We start from the raw sequence: 13,754 nt of genomic DNA, 5'->3' as shown, positions 1-13,754 counted from the left end.
GGACAGTGATCTGAACAGGAGTACATCGATCACAATGTCAGACCCTATTCCCTCCGCGACAGCAAATCCTGATGCTTCAGCCCAGCATGTGCCTTCCAATGCCGAAGATCGGAAAGCCGCTGCTGCCCTCGACTCGCTGAACCCGGAGGAAGTCTCCAGCGACTCGACTGCTCCCCCAGGGCCCACCAATGCCCAGCAGGAAGCTTTGAACAAGGCGATGAGCCGGCTGGAAGTCGCTGCTGGGCAAACTCCAGATGATAAGAAGAAAGTGACCGGAGCACAGAAGAAGGAGCCTGAAGCGCCGAGAAAGGTGGTCAAGGTCAACCCGGCTGATGTGACTTTATTGGTATGTTTATGTTTTTTGCTCGAATTTTAAAAGACGTCTTCGCCCACTCATCCATTCCTGGGTTTCTGGACTATTGTGTTGACAAAACTCCCACCTGAAAATAGGTCGAACAGCTTGAGTTGAACAAGAGTAAGGCTACGGATCTACTCCGAGCCAACGAAGGAGATGTAAATCGTGCCATTGAGGCGTTTATTACACCTTCGATCCGAGTATGACATGGTTGATACCTTGGTGATCTTCCGATGGCAATTGAGATGCCTGGTCAAAGCTAGTACGTATAATATTAGTCTTTGTGGCACTACACCGATTTTCACGAAATCGTACTCATGTGTGAATCACGAAAGGAACATTCAGCTATTATTTAGAAGCTCAATCTCAGCAATTTCAATGCAGTATAATCAAAGTCCCATCGAGCTAATGCTATAGCAGTCAATCACGAGAAATGCTCGTTGAATCAGCAATCCACGCGATTAAGACTGCCACACATCGTTCCGGTGGGGCTGAACTGGGCATCCTGTGGGAGCGACAAATACCCTCTTGGGTCCCTTCTCCCAGGTAATGTCGCCATTTGGCTCAACCTTGTAGTACTTGTACTCGAATGGTGTACCCGCCGGGATAAACTCCACACTGGCGAACCACAGGTTCTGATCTTGCGTGTAAAGGTTGGCCGTGAGTGGGAAGCCTTTCTTCGTATCCCAATTACCCAGCGCGGTAATATTACCACTCATGAACACGTTCTCTCCGTAGTAGGTGTTTTCAATCAGATAGAAAGTAATGGGGACGATGTCCGTTGCCGGCACGCATTCGGTCTGAGATGAGAAGGTTGCTGTGGGTGCTTTGTAGGTTCCCACAACAGGGGAGGCCGAACATGTCGTTGGGACGTTGTTGGCAGACTTGGCACCCCAGGAAGGAGGCACCGCAGAATCACGACGTTGACTGGCCGTCACAAAAGATGCAAAAGACCAGGTCAAATCATTGGCGGAGAGCGGAATACCCGTGTTGCGATCGTACTGCTCAGCCAAGGACCCGTTGGAGGGAGTATAGCGTTGCACCAATTGGATGAAGTTGTCTGCGTAAGATTTGATGGACCGTGTGAGGCTCTTGTAGGTCTTGCTATTCTTGGGGTACGAGCCGGGCTTCACGGTCGCATCGAAGTCTTTGAAGAAGGAATGTGAGATCTCAGAAACCTCGAGTTTGCCAAGCCGGTGCCATTGATAGAGGGCATCATAAAGTAGTTCGGATGCACCCAGGGTGGCAAGGTACCTGTCGTTTCACTCTAGGTTAGTACATTTATAGAAGCGACGGAGATCCCAACACCATTTCCGAACTGACCATGGATTGCCACCTTGATAGACATCCTCCGGGTAGCGGCCGACATTGGCGGCTGATCCCTCAACAAGACCGGCATTGATCTTGTAGATGGAGCGGAAAGAGTCGACGTAAACCTTGTGATTTGCGAGCGCCCGCGCCGAGCAAGGCTGGAACGTCGCATCATCGCAGGCCGCTTCAGGATCGAAGGTGTGAATGCTTCCCAGAACAGAGTCCAAATCGATGCCCGAGCGACTTGTCTGCGTGTTGATGTTGGAGGTGATGTATTTCCCGTTCCAGAAGGTTTGCAGGAAGCACAGAATTTGAGGAGCCTGAGACTCGCAAGCATCGCACGTTGCCCCGAGTTTCTTGGCCAGTTGCGAGCCCTGGACAAGGGCACGATGTTGGACAGCGACCGTGAAGAAACTAGACCCGTCAACCTCCTCCCAGAGATCAAAGCCTGTGTTGTTCCAGTATTGGCCAACATATGCCAGATCATTGGCAATAATTGGCCACATGATCTGTGACACATCCGATTCTTGACCATGTGCGATCAAATAATTGGCGTATGTGATCATCGCGGTCGCTCGCAAAGCCGGACCGTCCCGCTGAGGCCGACCCCATGCACCCGAAAAGGGGTTCAGGTTGATCTCGAATTTGGGCTCGCCCAGCCCAGAACCATCCTTTAGGGTTCCGGAGGGATTGGAGACATTCTGCAAAACTGCCTGGGACGACACGTAGTCTTGAATTCCCGTTTCCAAGAATTTGCGGTCGACTGGAAAGTTTGCGTGGGACCCTTCAAACAGGTCAATCAAGCATTTGATTGTCAATGCAGAATCACGAGTCCATGTATAGTAGTCTGAGCGATTACATTAGCGCTATCGGAGCTGAGACTACGATTCACCTTTCACTCACAGTCCGGGTTTTCCGTATTAGGACTGGCGATGAAAAGTCCTGCGGCGGTCCCAGTTGTTTTCTTTCCTCGCCCACCGAGGTTGTCGAGGATGCCCTGCAGCGACCGTTCGCCCTGTTGATGAATGAATGGCGTCAAATTTCCACCCTTAGAATCAGGATGGGCCGTCGTCAGTTGGCCAGCACAGAGGACGCTAGCTACGCCTGAAAAGGTAGTGAAACGCATCTTTGACCTGAGATGCAAGAATCGAAGAAACGACCACAGTGACTGTCGTTTATGAAGAAGAGAAGACGTCTAGATGCGTCGATGTAGGAATGTTTCCGCTTCGAGGCTGCCGATCTCAACCCTTTTTATACGTCTTGAGAACACCTCGAGTTGGCTCCGCAGTCAAAGCACCGTCTCCACCATCGGCTATCGATGCCCCTGCGCTCGCGCCGCTGTTCAAGAGCACCGGATCACTCAGCATCGCGAAATTTCCGGTAATTGCCCGCAGACGAGGTTTCTTGAGAACTCGTCCCTGCCCTGATACTTTCGTTGATGCCGAATGAAGGTCATTTGACTTTTTCTAGCTCATGGAAGAAAGCCTCAGCCTTGACGATGACTGGCCCTCGGCGTTCAGTCGGACTGATCCCTGTTGATGTTGACTATGTCATGTGGAGGGGGCCGACACTATATCTCAAGTCGTGACGAAAGTAACTTTTGTTTGTGGAGAACTGCGCCGTCCGTGTGGGGTAAATCATCGCTTGCCAAAAGCCGGTCTTGAGACTTCGCCTTTTCAGGCATCGTGGATTCGCTCCTGAAAAAAAGAGTGATGTCTGTCAAAATGATCAGAAATATCATCATTCATATTGTAAGTCTCGAGATTGATGACTTTTGGGAGGGCCGGGCCGCCAGAAGGTCCGAATTGATATGGCCGAAGTAAGAACGAGCATTGAGCGTACACACCCCGAGCGACTGTGGAAATGACCCGCTTTAGCCCCCTGGGCCGTGTCTTGAGTCTTTGGAGACTTGGGCTTTGCTGCTGAGGAGTGCATTAGTCTGAGATTCGTAAAAGTAGCGACACCTTTCCATACTATCAAATTGAAGTGTGATAATAGCCTCTGATCTACCTTTCAAATTACGTAGAACAGTACGTTCACTCGGAACCCCTGATGGATGAGTAGGTCGCCAGGTGACAGTGAGTGGTCATGTTCTTATATTCGCAGCGTGGGCAATGTGGTGCTAACCATGGTTCAAGTGATGCTTTGGTGGAGTGAAAATGGGGTTTTGATAAGCTCCATATATAATAGAGATCCGGGTTCTCCTTTCGAACTGGCGCCGATAGTCCAGTGGTTTAGGATTTTCCCTTCCCATTTATACCGACAGGGAGAGACCCGGGTTCGAACCCCGGTCGGCGCATTTAGTTTTTCACTTTTTGCTGTCTCTTTCGGCCATCAGAGAAGTTTGTTTCTATTGCTCCTGGAATTTCATGTCAAACTATGTCTCTCGTTTTTGCTCCTTTCGAAGCCATCACATGCACGATACGGCCTCGTTTCGAACCTGATTGCTAGGAATTTCCCAGAGCCATGGCTGCACAGGTGCGATTTCGAAGCTTGCGTTCATGCTCCCGCCCGTCGACGGTTTCCACTTGATGGCTCCGTAAGTGTGTACTCGTGGTGAAGCTTTAGGTTACCGTTTCATACTTCAGCGCCTAAAGCTCCGTGAAGAGCTAGCTCCCTTAAAGTCTAGGGATAAGTTACACCGGTACGTGCGTATAACGTCAATTCATGGATGGAGGGAAAGCTGGAAGCTCAATCCGTCCTCGGTATTCCTATGCTCTACGACTACAAGGATTTGAAATGGTGCTGTTAGTACCAAAAGCCTTCAATATAAAATATACAATATCGATTTGACAGCGATCTGTTGCTGCGACTTCTGAGTGGATGTTCTCCCCCTCCTTGGTCACATTGGGCGTGACAAGGGCTTCATATAACCTGCCTCCAGGTCCGTGATCGAATCGTGCCTTGAGCCTTTCAGGTCCACAAAATTAACACTCTGCTTGCGTTCGCAGTCCCAGTCATCCATGGCTATCGTATCAGTCCGATGCAGATCATCCGTGAAATTGATCGAGGCCCGCGTGATGGCTTCTTGACTTGATCGACGAGTGTCACCATGGCGTTGTGCGTGGCCAGTTCGATATCCTTTGCGAAAAGGCGATTGCATAAATCGCAGGGGACGGGAATAAGATACTGAGGGTCTTGATTCTGAGCCGTCAGAGTAACCACGACCTCCTTTGTTCAACTGCCGGTGATTTGGACCTTTGTTGCCGCGGTTGCTGTTGTATGCGAAAGCCTTGAGTCCGAAAAGCTTGCGCAAGAGTGGCCACCAACACATGAGATTGGCGACGTAGATGGCTGTACTGGACTCTCGGATATACCATATCTGGTACGTGGTAGTAAGCGGTGAGGCAAAATTGAAGTATTTGTTGAGAATGGCGGCAATGATGGTGAAAAGGCCCAAGCTCATGACCCCCAATAAGACAACCTTTCGGCGGCGCTTGAGTTGTGCTTTCACAAGAAGAGGAATAGGGACAGCGAACATCATGGCATCTGAGGAGATATTGAAAACCGCTTGTGTGATGGAATAGTACTGGTAGGTCGCACACTGCATGTTGTCTACTGGCATCGCCCAGTATTGTGAGAATGGTCGGCAGTACACAGCGTAGTAAGTGACCATGATGACAATAAATCCAGTGGCGACGTAGATGCATAGCAACTTGATGTAAAAGTTGGACCGTAGGTTTTGTGTAATTCTCCAATAGAGAATCAACATACATGCTTTGACGCCCCATGTCGATATCAACATGCATTGTTCGAGGCCAATGACAATCTTGCTTCCAAATATACGGTCGCTGACTTGCTGGGGATCGGATAGAACCGTGTCATAGTCTTTCGGATCCATGAGATTGGTTGCATAGCGTGCGGAAATTTGAATGAGGACGAGCAAGGTCGTGTAGATCATCTGTTTGGCTTATGTTAGTATGTTTGCGTACGGTTGCTCTCGGACTTTAACATACAAATGTTGCTGTCATAACATAGTCGTCCCCTATCAAGTTCAAGACCAGGTCAGCAAACTGTACCACTTAAAAGTGGTCGGTTGTGACCCCGTACAGAATAATCGTTTGATGGATCCCCCTGCGATTGCTCGTGATACCCTATTTGATCCTTGGTCAATGATGGGCAATCTGCATCAAGTTCTCAGCTGAATCCGACTTACATTCGACCAATATATAGCACAACACCTATCGCCCAGAACACAATAGCCTCAACAAGGAGCTGCTGCGGAGTGGGTGAGGTGTCCCCCATAGTGTCAACTTGGGGAACTTCAATGTATTGGTCTGCTCAAGTAAATCCTCGTCATCAAGCAGCTGAGCTCTGTCATAGATGTGTAGGTTCCTGTGGAAGCGCAATTAGGGTGTGAAGGCGGCTAGCTTCTTTGTCAAACTCATCGTGGAGATAGACGAAGGTCATCGAGAAAAGTCAGTGCCTTCACTTCGCGTGCCAGCTAATGTATCGTGCTTGTTCAATTCAATATAAGCTCGTGCGATAGCGGTCGGTGAGCGTCAATAATTGTTAAGGCAGTAGATTCATGGCTGACCGATGGCTGCGGCATTATGCATATTCGACATTGAGCTTTTCCAGCTCACTGTAGAATGGGAGGATCAACCCTCAAGCAAGGGAATGGAGCAAGGGAGAGCTGGCTTACTGACTCAAATCAATAGCGGCTGCCTTTGGAATGCAGATCCTGGCAAGAGACACCGGCCAGCTTCTAAGCAGGGCGTCAAATCCCCCTTCTTATGCAGTGCTGAATCTAGGATTCCCACTCCCTGAGCGAAGCATCTTCGCTTGAGGACATGATTTTTTGAAAATCTATCAGCCTGCCTAGTTGAGACGAAGTCGCTCTCTGCCTTGGTCCAGGGCCATTCGCGATACTCAGTCATTCAAAGCCTCGACACGGCCTTGTTATTGGAAGAAGCTTCACCCCGAACGGCCGGCTCTTTGTTCACTGGCCGTTAAAGCCAGTTCTCTTCGAATGCACGATGACAGAAGACAAGGCTGCATGATCTGCAAGAACTGTCATGAGCAGCGGATGTTGCGGTATTGACATGACATGTCAGATTCCACGCTCTGGGGGTCAAGCGGACAATGCGGGTGGCCGTACTGGTGATTCGGGCCCGAAGCGACTGAGCAAACTCCGGAGGTCACATAATTCGCAATGCCATAACGCCATTCCCTGAATACCAATGTGTCCTGGAAGCAGTATCGGGTAGCCTTTGTTTTGGGGATGTTGACGTAGAATGTGCGTCCTCAACTGAAAGACTATCATTTCTCCTGCCATCATATGGCATGTTGCCAGCGATGAAGCCTCGTAGATCATTAAAGAAGGATGTATGCTCGATGCTGGTCTTGAAGTAGTAGAATTAGCGGGTAGCTGTACCGAGAGAAAACGCAACAAGTGATTCAGTCAAAAGTCAGTTCGGAATTGACGGATAGACGTTATGAAGGTTTCCAATCGAAGCGACCGAGAAACAATCACTGCCAGACTGCTGGACTAGATTCGTCCACACTCGGTATTTTTGCGTTTGATGTAATGCTGTCACATAATAACGTCGTCCCATTCGAGAAGTTGCGCGTGATCAACAAGCTATTGCTGTATAGTACTTGTTGAGTGAAAGAATTGTTTGACGTAGCATAGTCCCAGAGAAAGCGGCATAGGATGGTGAGATAAGATCACCATGGAGGGAGAGCCCTAGTTCGGTCTGCAGAGGCTGGCTGTCGGGTAGGTCAGGGTAGTGATGACAGGCCAGGTAGATATCAAGAAGTCAGCACTGAGCACTGAGCAAGATATTGCATTGACTTGAGATTAAAGTTGAGACTGATAATCCCACCCGACCGTCACAGGGCCAATCAATCAGACCTTTCGCCCAGCAGCTGAATCCAGGAAAATACCCAACCATCGATACTTCAATGATTAGACGCCTCTAAATACATTCGCTTGGCTAAGAAAACAATGAATAATAGTTGTTGGCAAGCCAGAGAGACGGGAAAAGCTGAAGCAAGAAAAAGCCTTGATTTCCTACTGAGAAGGGGAAACATATGGGCGCTACACAAAGCTAGAAGAGGAAGCTTCCTGAAAGGAAGGAAACCTCCTGGAGGGAAGATTCCAACAGTAGTAGGTAGTAGCTATTCAAGGTTCTCAAACGCTGGATTTTCCGTGTCAGGACTTGAATGAGCATGGGACATGTGTATCATATGGTGTAGCCAACAATCTGCGATCTCATGCGATGCACCTGGCAGCGTCGAAAGTAGGTTCATTTGAAGGAACTTGCAGATCCCTCCCACCAAATGAATAAAGGTCACAACCTATACAAGCGAGACCGTACAAGTTTCCATATCTTGAAGTTTTACTTGTGCGTACTGGAAACCCCCGGGTCAAATCACCGGGCGATTGTTCTTAATAGCACAATGTTGTCCCTCATCTTTGCTTTTCGACCTGATACACACTTCTTTTCCTTCAGTGAAGTTTTACACGCGAGCTCGAGTCGCGTTCCGTCGAGTAGCTTTGACGATAGCTCTTACTGCGCTCTTGCTCCGTTTGAGGTGCTCCGTCAATATTTTCGAACTTTCCCAGGTATTCAATTGTCAATCTAGGTCGATTGGAGTGAGACATTACTATGGTCAATGCGACTTCTCGGTCTCATGTACAAGATAAGAAAGAGCACGGAGCAGGGACCTGAATGTTTTGAAAGAGACAGAAGATAGAACTATAAGCTGGATGAAATACGAGGGTCCTTTCCCCAGAGCTTATACCACCTGACATTCTTGTCCTTTGAGTCACTGATCATTCAAAAGCGTCTTCCTACCTTGGCGCTCAAACTCTAAGCGTGAGCAAGAGTCCGGTGGAAATCTGTGATCAACTGCATCGGCCCCAAGTCTTGTTTCTGGTTTTCAAACCTTTGGGGAAAGTGTTTGAGCCTGACAGCAGCTGAGGACCAAGGAGAGCATTAACATCAACGGTCGGGCGTTGAATTCGGGTCTTTGAAGGGTACCAGTGCTAAATCTAATCCCTTGAGCCCAGGCTGTGCTGAAAGCAAGTAAGTGTTCCATATTCATGGAGCCCACGTCAAGGTTGCTCTTGTCGGGTGACCTGACACTGACATTGATTTCGTTGGATACCTGTCATGGATCGATGCTTTGACTTCAATAAGCCTATATACTCTTTGGCATATAAGACAAAGGGTATCGCTGGCAAGTTGCATGAATCTCGATCGCTGGCTGTGTCGTACATTCAGAGCACAACGTCGAACTCGCATGTCTGAACATCAATGTTGACGTATCCTCCAACTTGAGGACGATCTCTAACCTGCGGACCCATGCGACGCACCCTCGAATCGGGTACTCGGGTCCGTGCGATGCCAATCGGATGTTGTGCAGGTGGCTCACAGGAATGTGACCGGGATCTGATATATAACAAGTTCTTGAATCAAGACTGGGCCGTGCGCGGTAGGCTTGACACATGCCTCTTATGGTGGAACAGCCCTGGACAAACTTTGCTTGTTCTTTTGAAGGCGACAATTGCTTTCCCAGTCGCGGTGGACTAGTAAGTTTAATGATCGGAGTGGAGTTGAGCTCCATGGTCAATTCTGATCTGAGCGGCTGCAAAGATCCTATCGGATCGACGGATCGACAGCCCGGCGAAGCCCTACTCCCAGTATTTCGGCTGTAGACATGGATTCTTCCATGGATACTGCCCCTTGCATGGCTTGCGATGCATCAACGAGCAAACATTGTGTTCGCAGCCGACCTTCCTAAAAAGTAATTAGCGGAAATTTGGGAAGGGGAAAGGGTTCAAGGTGTGGAACAGATCATTCGCTGGTATAGAGAGATAACTACATGCGATCCTAATCCATGCCATTTGTCAATTTGGAGATCGAATGGAGCCAACAGGTACTCCCTTTTCGGTCGTAGTCTAGTCCACTTTAGCCACCGTGAGTCTGTCTGAACTACTGTAGTAAAGCCCTTTTCATAGCGATTTGCATGTCCTTGCCTTGGTCACCAAGTCGTGCGGAAATATTTCTGATGCACACGCGGCCCTGCCCCAGTCAGTGTGTTATTTCTGCTCCACACGTGGCCGCCATATGGACAAAATACCCTCGCTTCAAAGCATTCTAGGAGAGTTCGGAATCCAAGCGGATTGGCTGTGTATACTGAAAAGTGGGAAGACCACCAAAGAGGGGACTTGTCAGGTCAGTTGCATGGGATGACCTCCTTCATTTGACTTTGTGTGAGGTCGCTTTGCATCCTCGACTGTTTCTACTCGTTCCCTTCGCGAGATTCCTTCTGGTTCGCGTTCTCTCTTGGCTCTCTCTATCTCTTGTGCAGGCCACATCGAAGACATGAAAATGGCCGAGTCTTCACCTCACACTCCGTCACCATATGAAGTCACACCCTTGAAGACCAAAGGGGAGATTGACGAAGTCCGTCTGGAAGCCGCGCTTGGGCATAGGCAAGAATTGAAACGAAATTTTGGGCTCTGGAGTCTAACAAGCTTGGGCATCGTCATAGCCAAGTGAGTGAATCAACGATCTTTGCACTTCATCAGTGAGGTCAATACTCGATGACCATGCCTGAGACTAAACTGCCCACTTTACCAGCTCGTGGGCCTCAACGGGCGGGACAATTGTCGCAGCATTGCAAAATGGGGGCCCGATGGCAGTAATCTACGGCTTGATTCTCGTGAGCATTTTCTATACTGCTATATCCGCATCTCTTGCAGAGCTAGCCTCTTCAATGCCCTCTGCCGGTGGGGTCTATTACTGGTCATCGGTGCTCAGTCGAAGTCGGGGACGTGGGGCGGGATTCGTCACTGGTTACTTCAACGCATTTGCCTGGCTGTTGTCGGCGTCGTCAATGAGCTCAATCCTAGGGAATGAAGCTGTCGCAATGTTTCTGCTGAAACATGAGAACATTGAATGGCGCTCCTGGCATGTTTTCATCGTCTTTCAACTGATGAACTGGTCGTGTTGCGCGATTGTCTGTTTTGGCAACCGATTCATTCCAATTCTGAATCGAATTGCTCTGACTCTCTCCATGGTTGGATTAATTGTGACTGTGATTGTCCTGGCCGTGATGCCCAAGACGCACGCGAGCAACAGGCAAGTTTGGACAGAATACCACAACAGAACGGGAGGTTGGTCGGACGGCATCTGTTTCATGACTGGATTGTTGAATGCTGCCTTTGCAGTAGGGACGCCGGATTGTATCAGCCATCTGTCAGAGGAAGGTGAGACAGCCTAGACGAAGAGCATCTTTCCGCAAAACATTCTCGAACTCACTCTGACTCATTGCCTCTTCAATAGTGCCAAAACCGGAAAGAAGAGTGCCCCAGGGTATCATGCTTCAAATGCTCACTGCGTTCATCACCTCTTTCATCTACCTGATCGCTCTCTTCTACTCGATTCAAGACTTGGACGCTGTCCTGGACAGCAGCATTAGCTCTTTCCCAACAGCAGAGATATACCGACAGGCCACAGGCTCAGAGACAGGTGCCGTGGGCTTGATTGCCGTTCTCTTTCTTGCGACATTTCCCACCCCTAATCGGCACCTTCGTGACTGGCGGCCGAATGTGGTGGAGTCTCGCTCGGGATAACGCAACGCCCTGTGCGAAGTACTTTGCTCAAGTTCATCCCAAACTGAACTGTCCCGTGCGCGCCACCGTCGCTCTGAGTGCAATGGTCACTTGCATCGGGTGCATCTACGTCGGTAGCACGACCGCCTTTCAAGCATTGATATCCTCCTTTATCGTGCTCAGTTCCCTCTCTTACTTTGGCGCTATACTTCCTCATGTTCTCTCTGGGCGAAGGAACATGGTCCCCGGTCCTTTCTACATGGGACAGCGACTCGGTATGGCTGTCAATATCACTGCCCTGGGATATATCCTGGTGACGGTGGTCTTTTTCTGCTTCCCTCTCGTTTTGCCCGTGACCACGCAGAACATGAACTACACGAGCGTCATCATCGCGGGCTTGATGGCATTATGTGCGATCTGGTGGATATTCCGAGCAAGGCGCAGATATCAGGGTCCCCAGTATAGTTTTGAAGCCGCAGAGCGGTTGACTGCATATCAGACGGGCAAGGAAGGCCGACGATCATTCATCGACGTTGCGAATCCGGGTCCAAGGCCGTACGGTGAAGGCGAATACCAGATGAGGTGATGTTGGTACGTATTCATGAAAGTACCCCTATGATAACGATGTTCCAAAAGGATGGGGTTTTCTGGCTGCTTCTGTGTAATTAGGCTTTCTTGTTATGTTCATTACCTCGGGTCTTGGTTGATACCTTCTTCTTTGCCTTTCTCTTCTGTCGTTATGTTCTGTTTTCTTGTGTTTACGATTTTTATTGTGTTTTGACTTTGCTTTTCTTTTTGTGAGAACCATGCGTCCGTTCAATCCCTCTGTGCTCTAGGGAAATGTCATGCTCTTCATTTCAATAAACGTCGGATAACTTACCAATAGCCCGGCTTGGACAGAGGGACCTTGGATCTTGACGTCCTGCCACTTTGGACGAAGAGAATTTTGAAAAGCCGTTCATTCATTCCATTCGTGCATGATAATAGTTGAAGTAGTTCTCGGCTTGGTTCAAGTAATCATTTTCCCAACAAGATCGGCCTTCCAAGTTCACAGACGAGACTTGATGCTCTGCACACCCTCCCACGAGTCACCAGCTTCCAGGGTCTGCCAGGTCGAGACAGAGCCAGCTTCCACACAGATCATGTTCTTGTACGCCTCATCAGGTCCAAAGTCGGACATTCCCTTGGCCTTCTCAATCCAAGGATTCCAAACAACGATGTCGGTGAGTGCCTCCCGAGTAACACTGAAGAGGGGTTGGTCATCGGAAGCAGACGAGACAATGATGGGCTGGGCGGGATCCAGATCCCGATAGACACGATCGGTCTCTTCTGTAATGGCCAGAGCGGGGAGGGACTCAGTATGTGTGCTGGCATTGCGGGTCTTGTCGACATAGGTCTTGGATTCGAGGTTCTTGATGCGAATGTTGGAAACATCCTGCATGGCTTAGCTCTCCGTCTTGTTAGGACCAGCAGCGCGTTGTGGACCACTTACCTCGACGCTCAAATAGGTGTGCATCAAAACCTGGAACTCAAAGTTCTCCTTGCCCTCATTCGTGACCTGCAGGGAGGTCTTGAGCGCGTCCTTGGACAATGTAACGCTGTAGACCAAGCCGAATTCGTAGGGCCAGGCCTTGCGAAACTCCTCACTCAGCATTGTGTGCGACAATCCAAAGTCCAGCTTCACGGCAAAGTCGCCCTTGCTCGCCTCTGAAGAGGACTTGCCGAGAAACTCCCAGTTCGAATTGCGGGCGAAGCCATGTTGGGGAAGAGATGAGGTAGCGTGATTTTGTGGGGGAGGACCAAACACCTATAGAGGAAAAGCAAGACAGGCAGAGCTGTGCATCAGTATGGTTCTTTCACAAGACGTGCATTGATCAGTGGGCGAAGATCTTCGACGTACCGGGAAGACAAGGGGAATTCCACCTCGAATGGGCTTGGAACCATCCATATGCGCCTTCTTACTAACGAAGAGCTTCTCTTGACCATTGGTCTTCCAGGAGGTGACCGTAGCACCATAGAGATAGACAGTAACAGATTCACCAGAGGGCAAGCTGGCCTCGATCAGGCCATCCTGAACGGAGACGGAGGGCTGTGGGAGCGATGCACCCACACCGATGGCCGCAGGCTTCTTGGAGCGGTCCATTGTGAGATTTGAGAGGAAACTCAGGATGAGTATGTGGGACGTAGGAGAAGTGAATATGGTTTAAAGAGCCTTGCCAGTGAGACAACTGAGGTGAGTGTCCTGAGGTTCAACAAAGTTGAGGACTTGAGGTCATGGCGGGGAAATCGGAGGGGCCCGTTCGGAGCTGAGCCCCGCTGCGATCCGCTTTGGAAGCTCCCAAGGAAAAAGCCAAAACAATTCAACTCTTCCATCCGCAGCAGATCCTGCCACTAGAATCGGGAATAGATCATAATTGATGTTTCAGGTTGTCTCACACTGACAACGAAAGGCTGCTACGCAGTATGCTCTACGGGTGCTAGCAAGCGGGCATCCAAACCTACTAGTACTGTGTGCTCGAC

At 49.6% G+C, this 13,754-nt stretch overlaps 5 protein-coding genes across 5 annotated transcripts; 2 read left to right on the top strand and 3 right to left on the bottom strand.

The window, feature by feature from the left end:
- Positions 1–34: 34 nt before the first annotated feature.
- N7539_006618 (huntingtin-interacting protein K) lies at positions 35–561 on the top strand (the record flags this gene model as incomplete). Its single annotated transcript, XM_056936219.1, has 2 exons — positions 35–346; positions 451–561. 2 exons carry the CDS (start codon positions 35–37, stop codon positions 559–561), a joined length of 423 nt encoding a protein of 140 aa, XP_056788154.1.
- Positions 562–816: 255 nt separating this feature from the next.
- Positions 817–2,792, bottom strand: N7539_006617 (putative glucan 1,4-alpha-glucosidase; the record flags this gene model as incomplete). The annotated part of the gene is made up of 3 exons (XM_056936218.1): positions 817–1,609; positions 1,679–2,513; positions 2,570–2,792. The coding sequence occupies 3 exons, from the start codon at positions 2,790–2,792 to the stop codon at positions 817–819; spliced, it is 1,851 nt and encodes a 616-aa protein (XP_056788153.1).
- A 1,716-nt stretch (positions 2,793–4,508) lies between these two features.
- Positions 4,509–5,911, bottom strand: N7539_006616 (uncharacterized protein; the record flags this gene model as incomplete). Its single annotated transcript, XM_056936217.1, has 4 exons — positions 4,509–5,567; positions 5,623–5,651; positions 5,717–5,760; positions 5,823–5,911. 4 exons carry the CDS (start codon positions 5,909–5,911, stop codon positions 4,509–4,511), a joined length of 1,221 nt encoding a protein of 406 aa, XP_056788152.1.
- A 4,091-nt stretch (positions 5,912–10,002) lies between these two features.
- On the top strand, positions 10,003–11,820 carry N7539_006615 (putative choline transport protein; the record flags this gene model as incomplete). Its single annotated transcript, XM_056936216.1, has 4 exons — positions 10,003–10,175; positions 10,261–10,889; positions 10,966–11,234; positions 11,275–11,820. 4 exons carry the CDS (start codon positions 10,003–10,005, stop codon positions 11,818–11,820), a joined length of 1,617 nt encoding a protein of 538 aa, XP_056788151.1.
- A 462-nt stretch (positions 11,821–12,282) lies between these two features.
- N7539_006614 (D-hexose-6-phosphate mutarotase) lies at positions 12,283–13,377 on the bottom strand (the record flags this gene model as incomplete). Its single annotated transcript, XM_056936215.1, has 3 exons — positions 12,283–12,669; positions 12,727–13,041; positions 13,135–13,377. 3 exons carry the CDS (start codon positions 13,375–13,377, stop codon positions 12,283–12,285), a joined length of 945 nt encoding a protein of 314 aa, XP_056788150.1.
- Positions 13,378–13,754: the final 377 nt, after the last annotated feature.

This window comes from Penicillium diatomitis (assembly GCF_028827545.1).
Source record: "Penicillium diatomitis strain IBT 30728 chromosome Unknown utg000009l_segment0_segment0, whole genome shotgun sequence".
NCBI classification, from domain to species: domain Eukaryota; kingdom Fungi; phylum Ascomycota; class Eurotiomycetes; order Eurotiales; family Aspergillaceae; genus Penicillium; species Penicillium diatomitis.
This window is presented reverse-complemented; position numbering and strand designations above follow the sequence as displayed.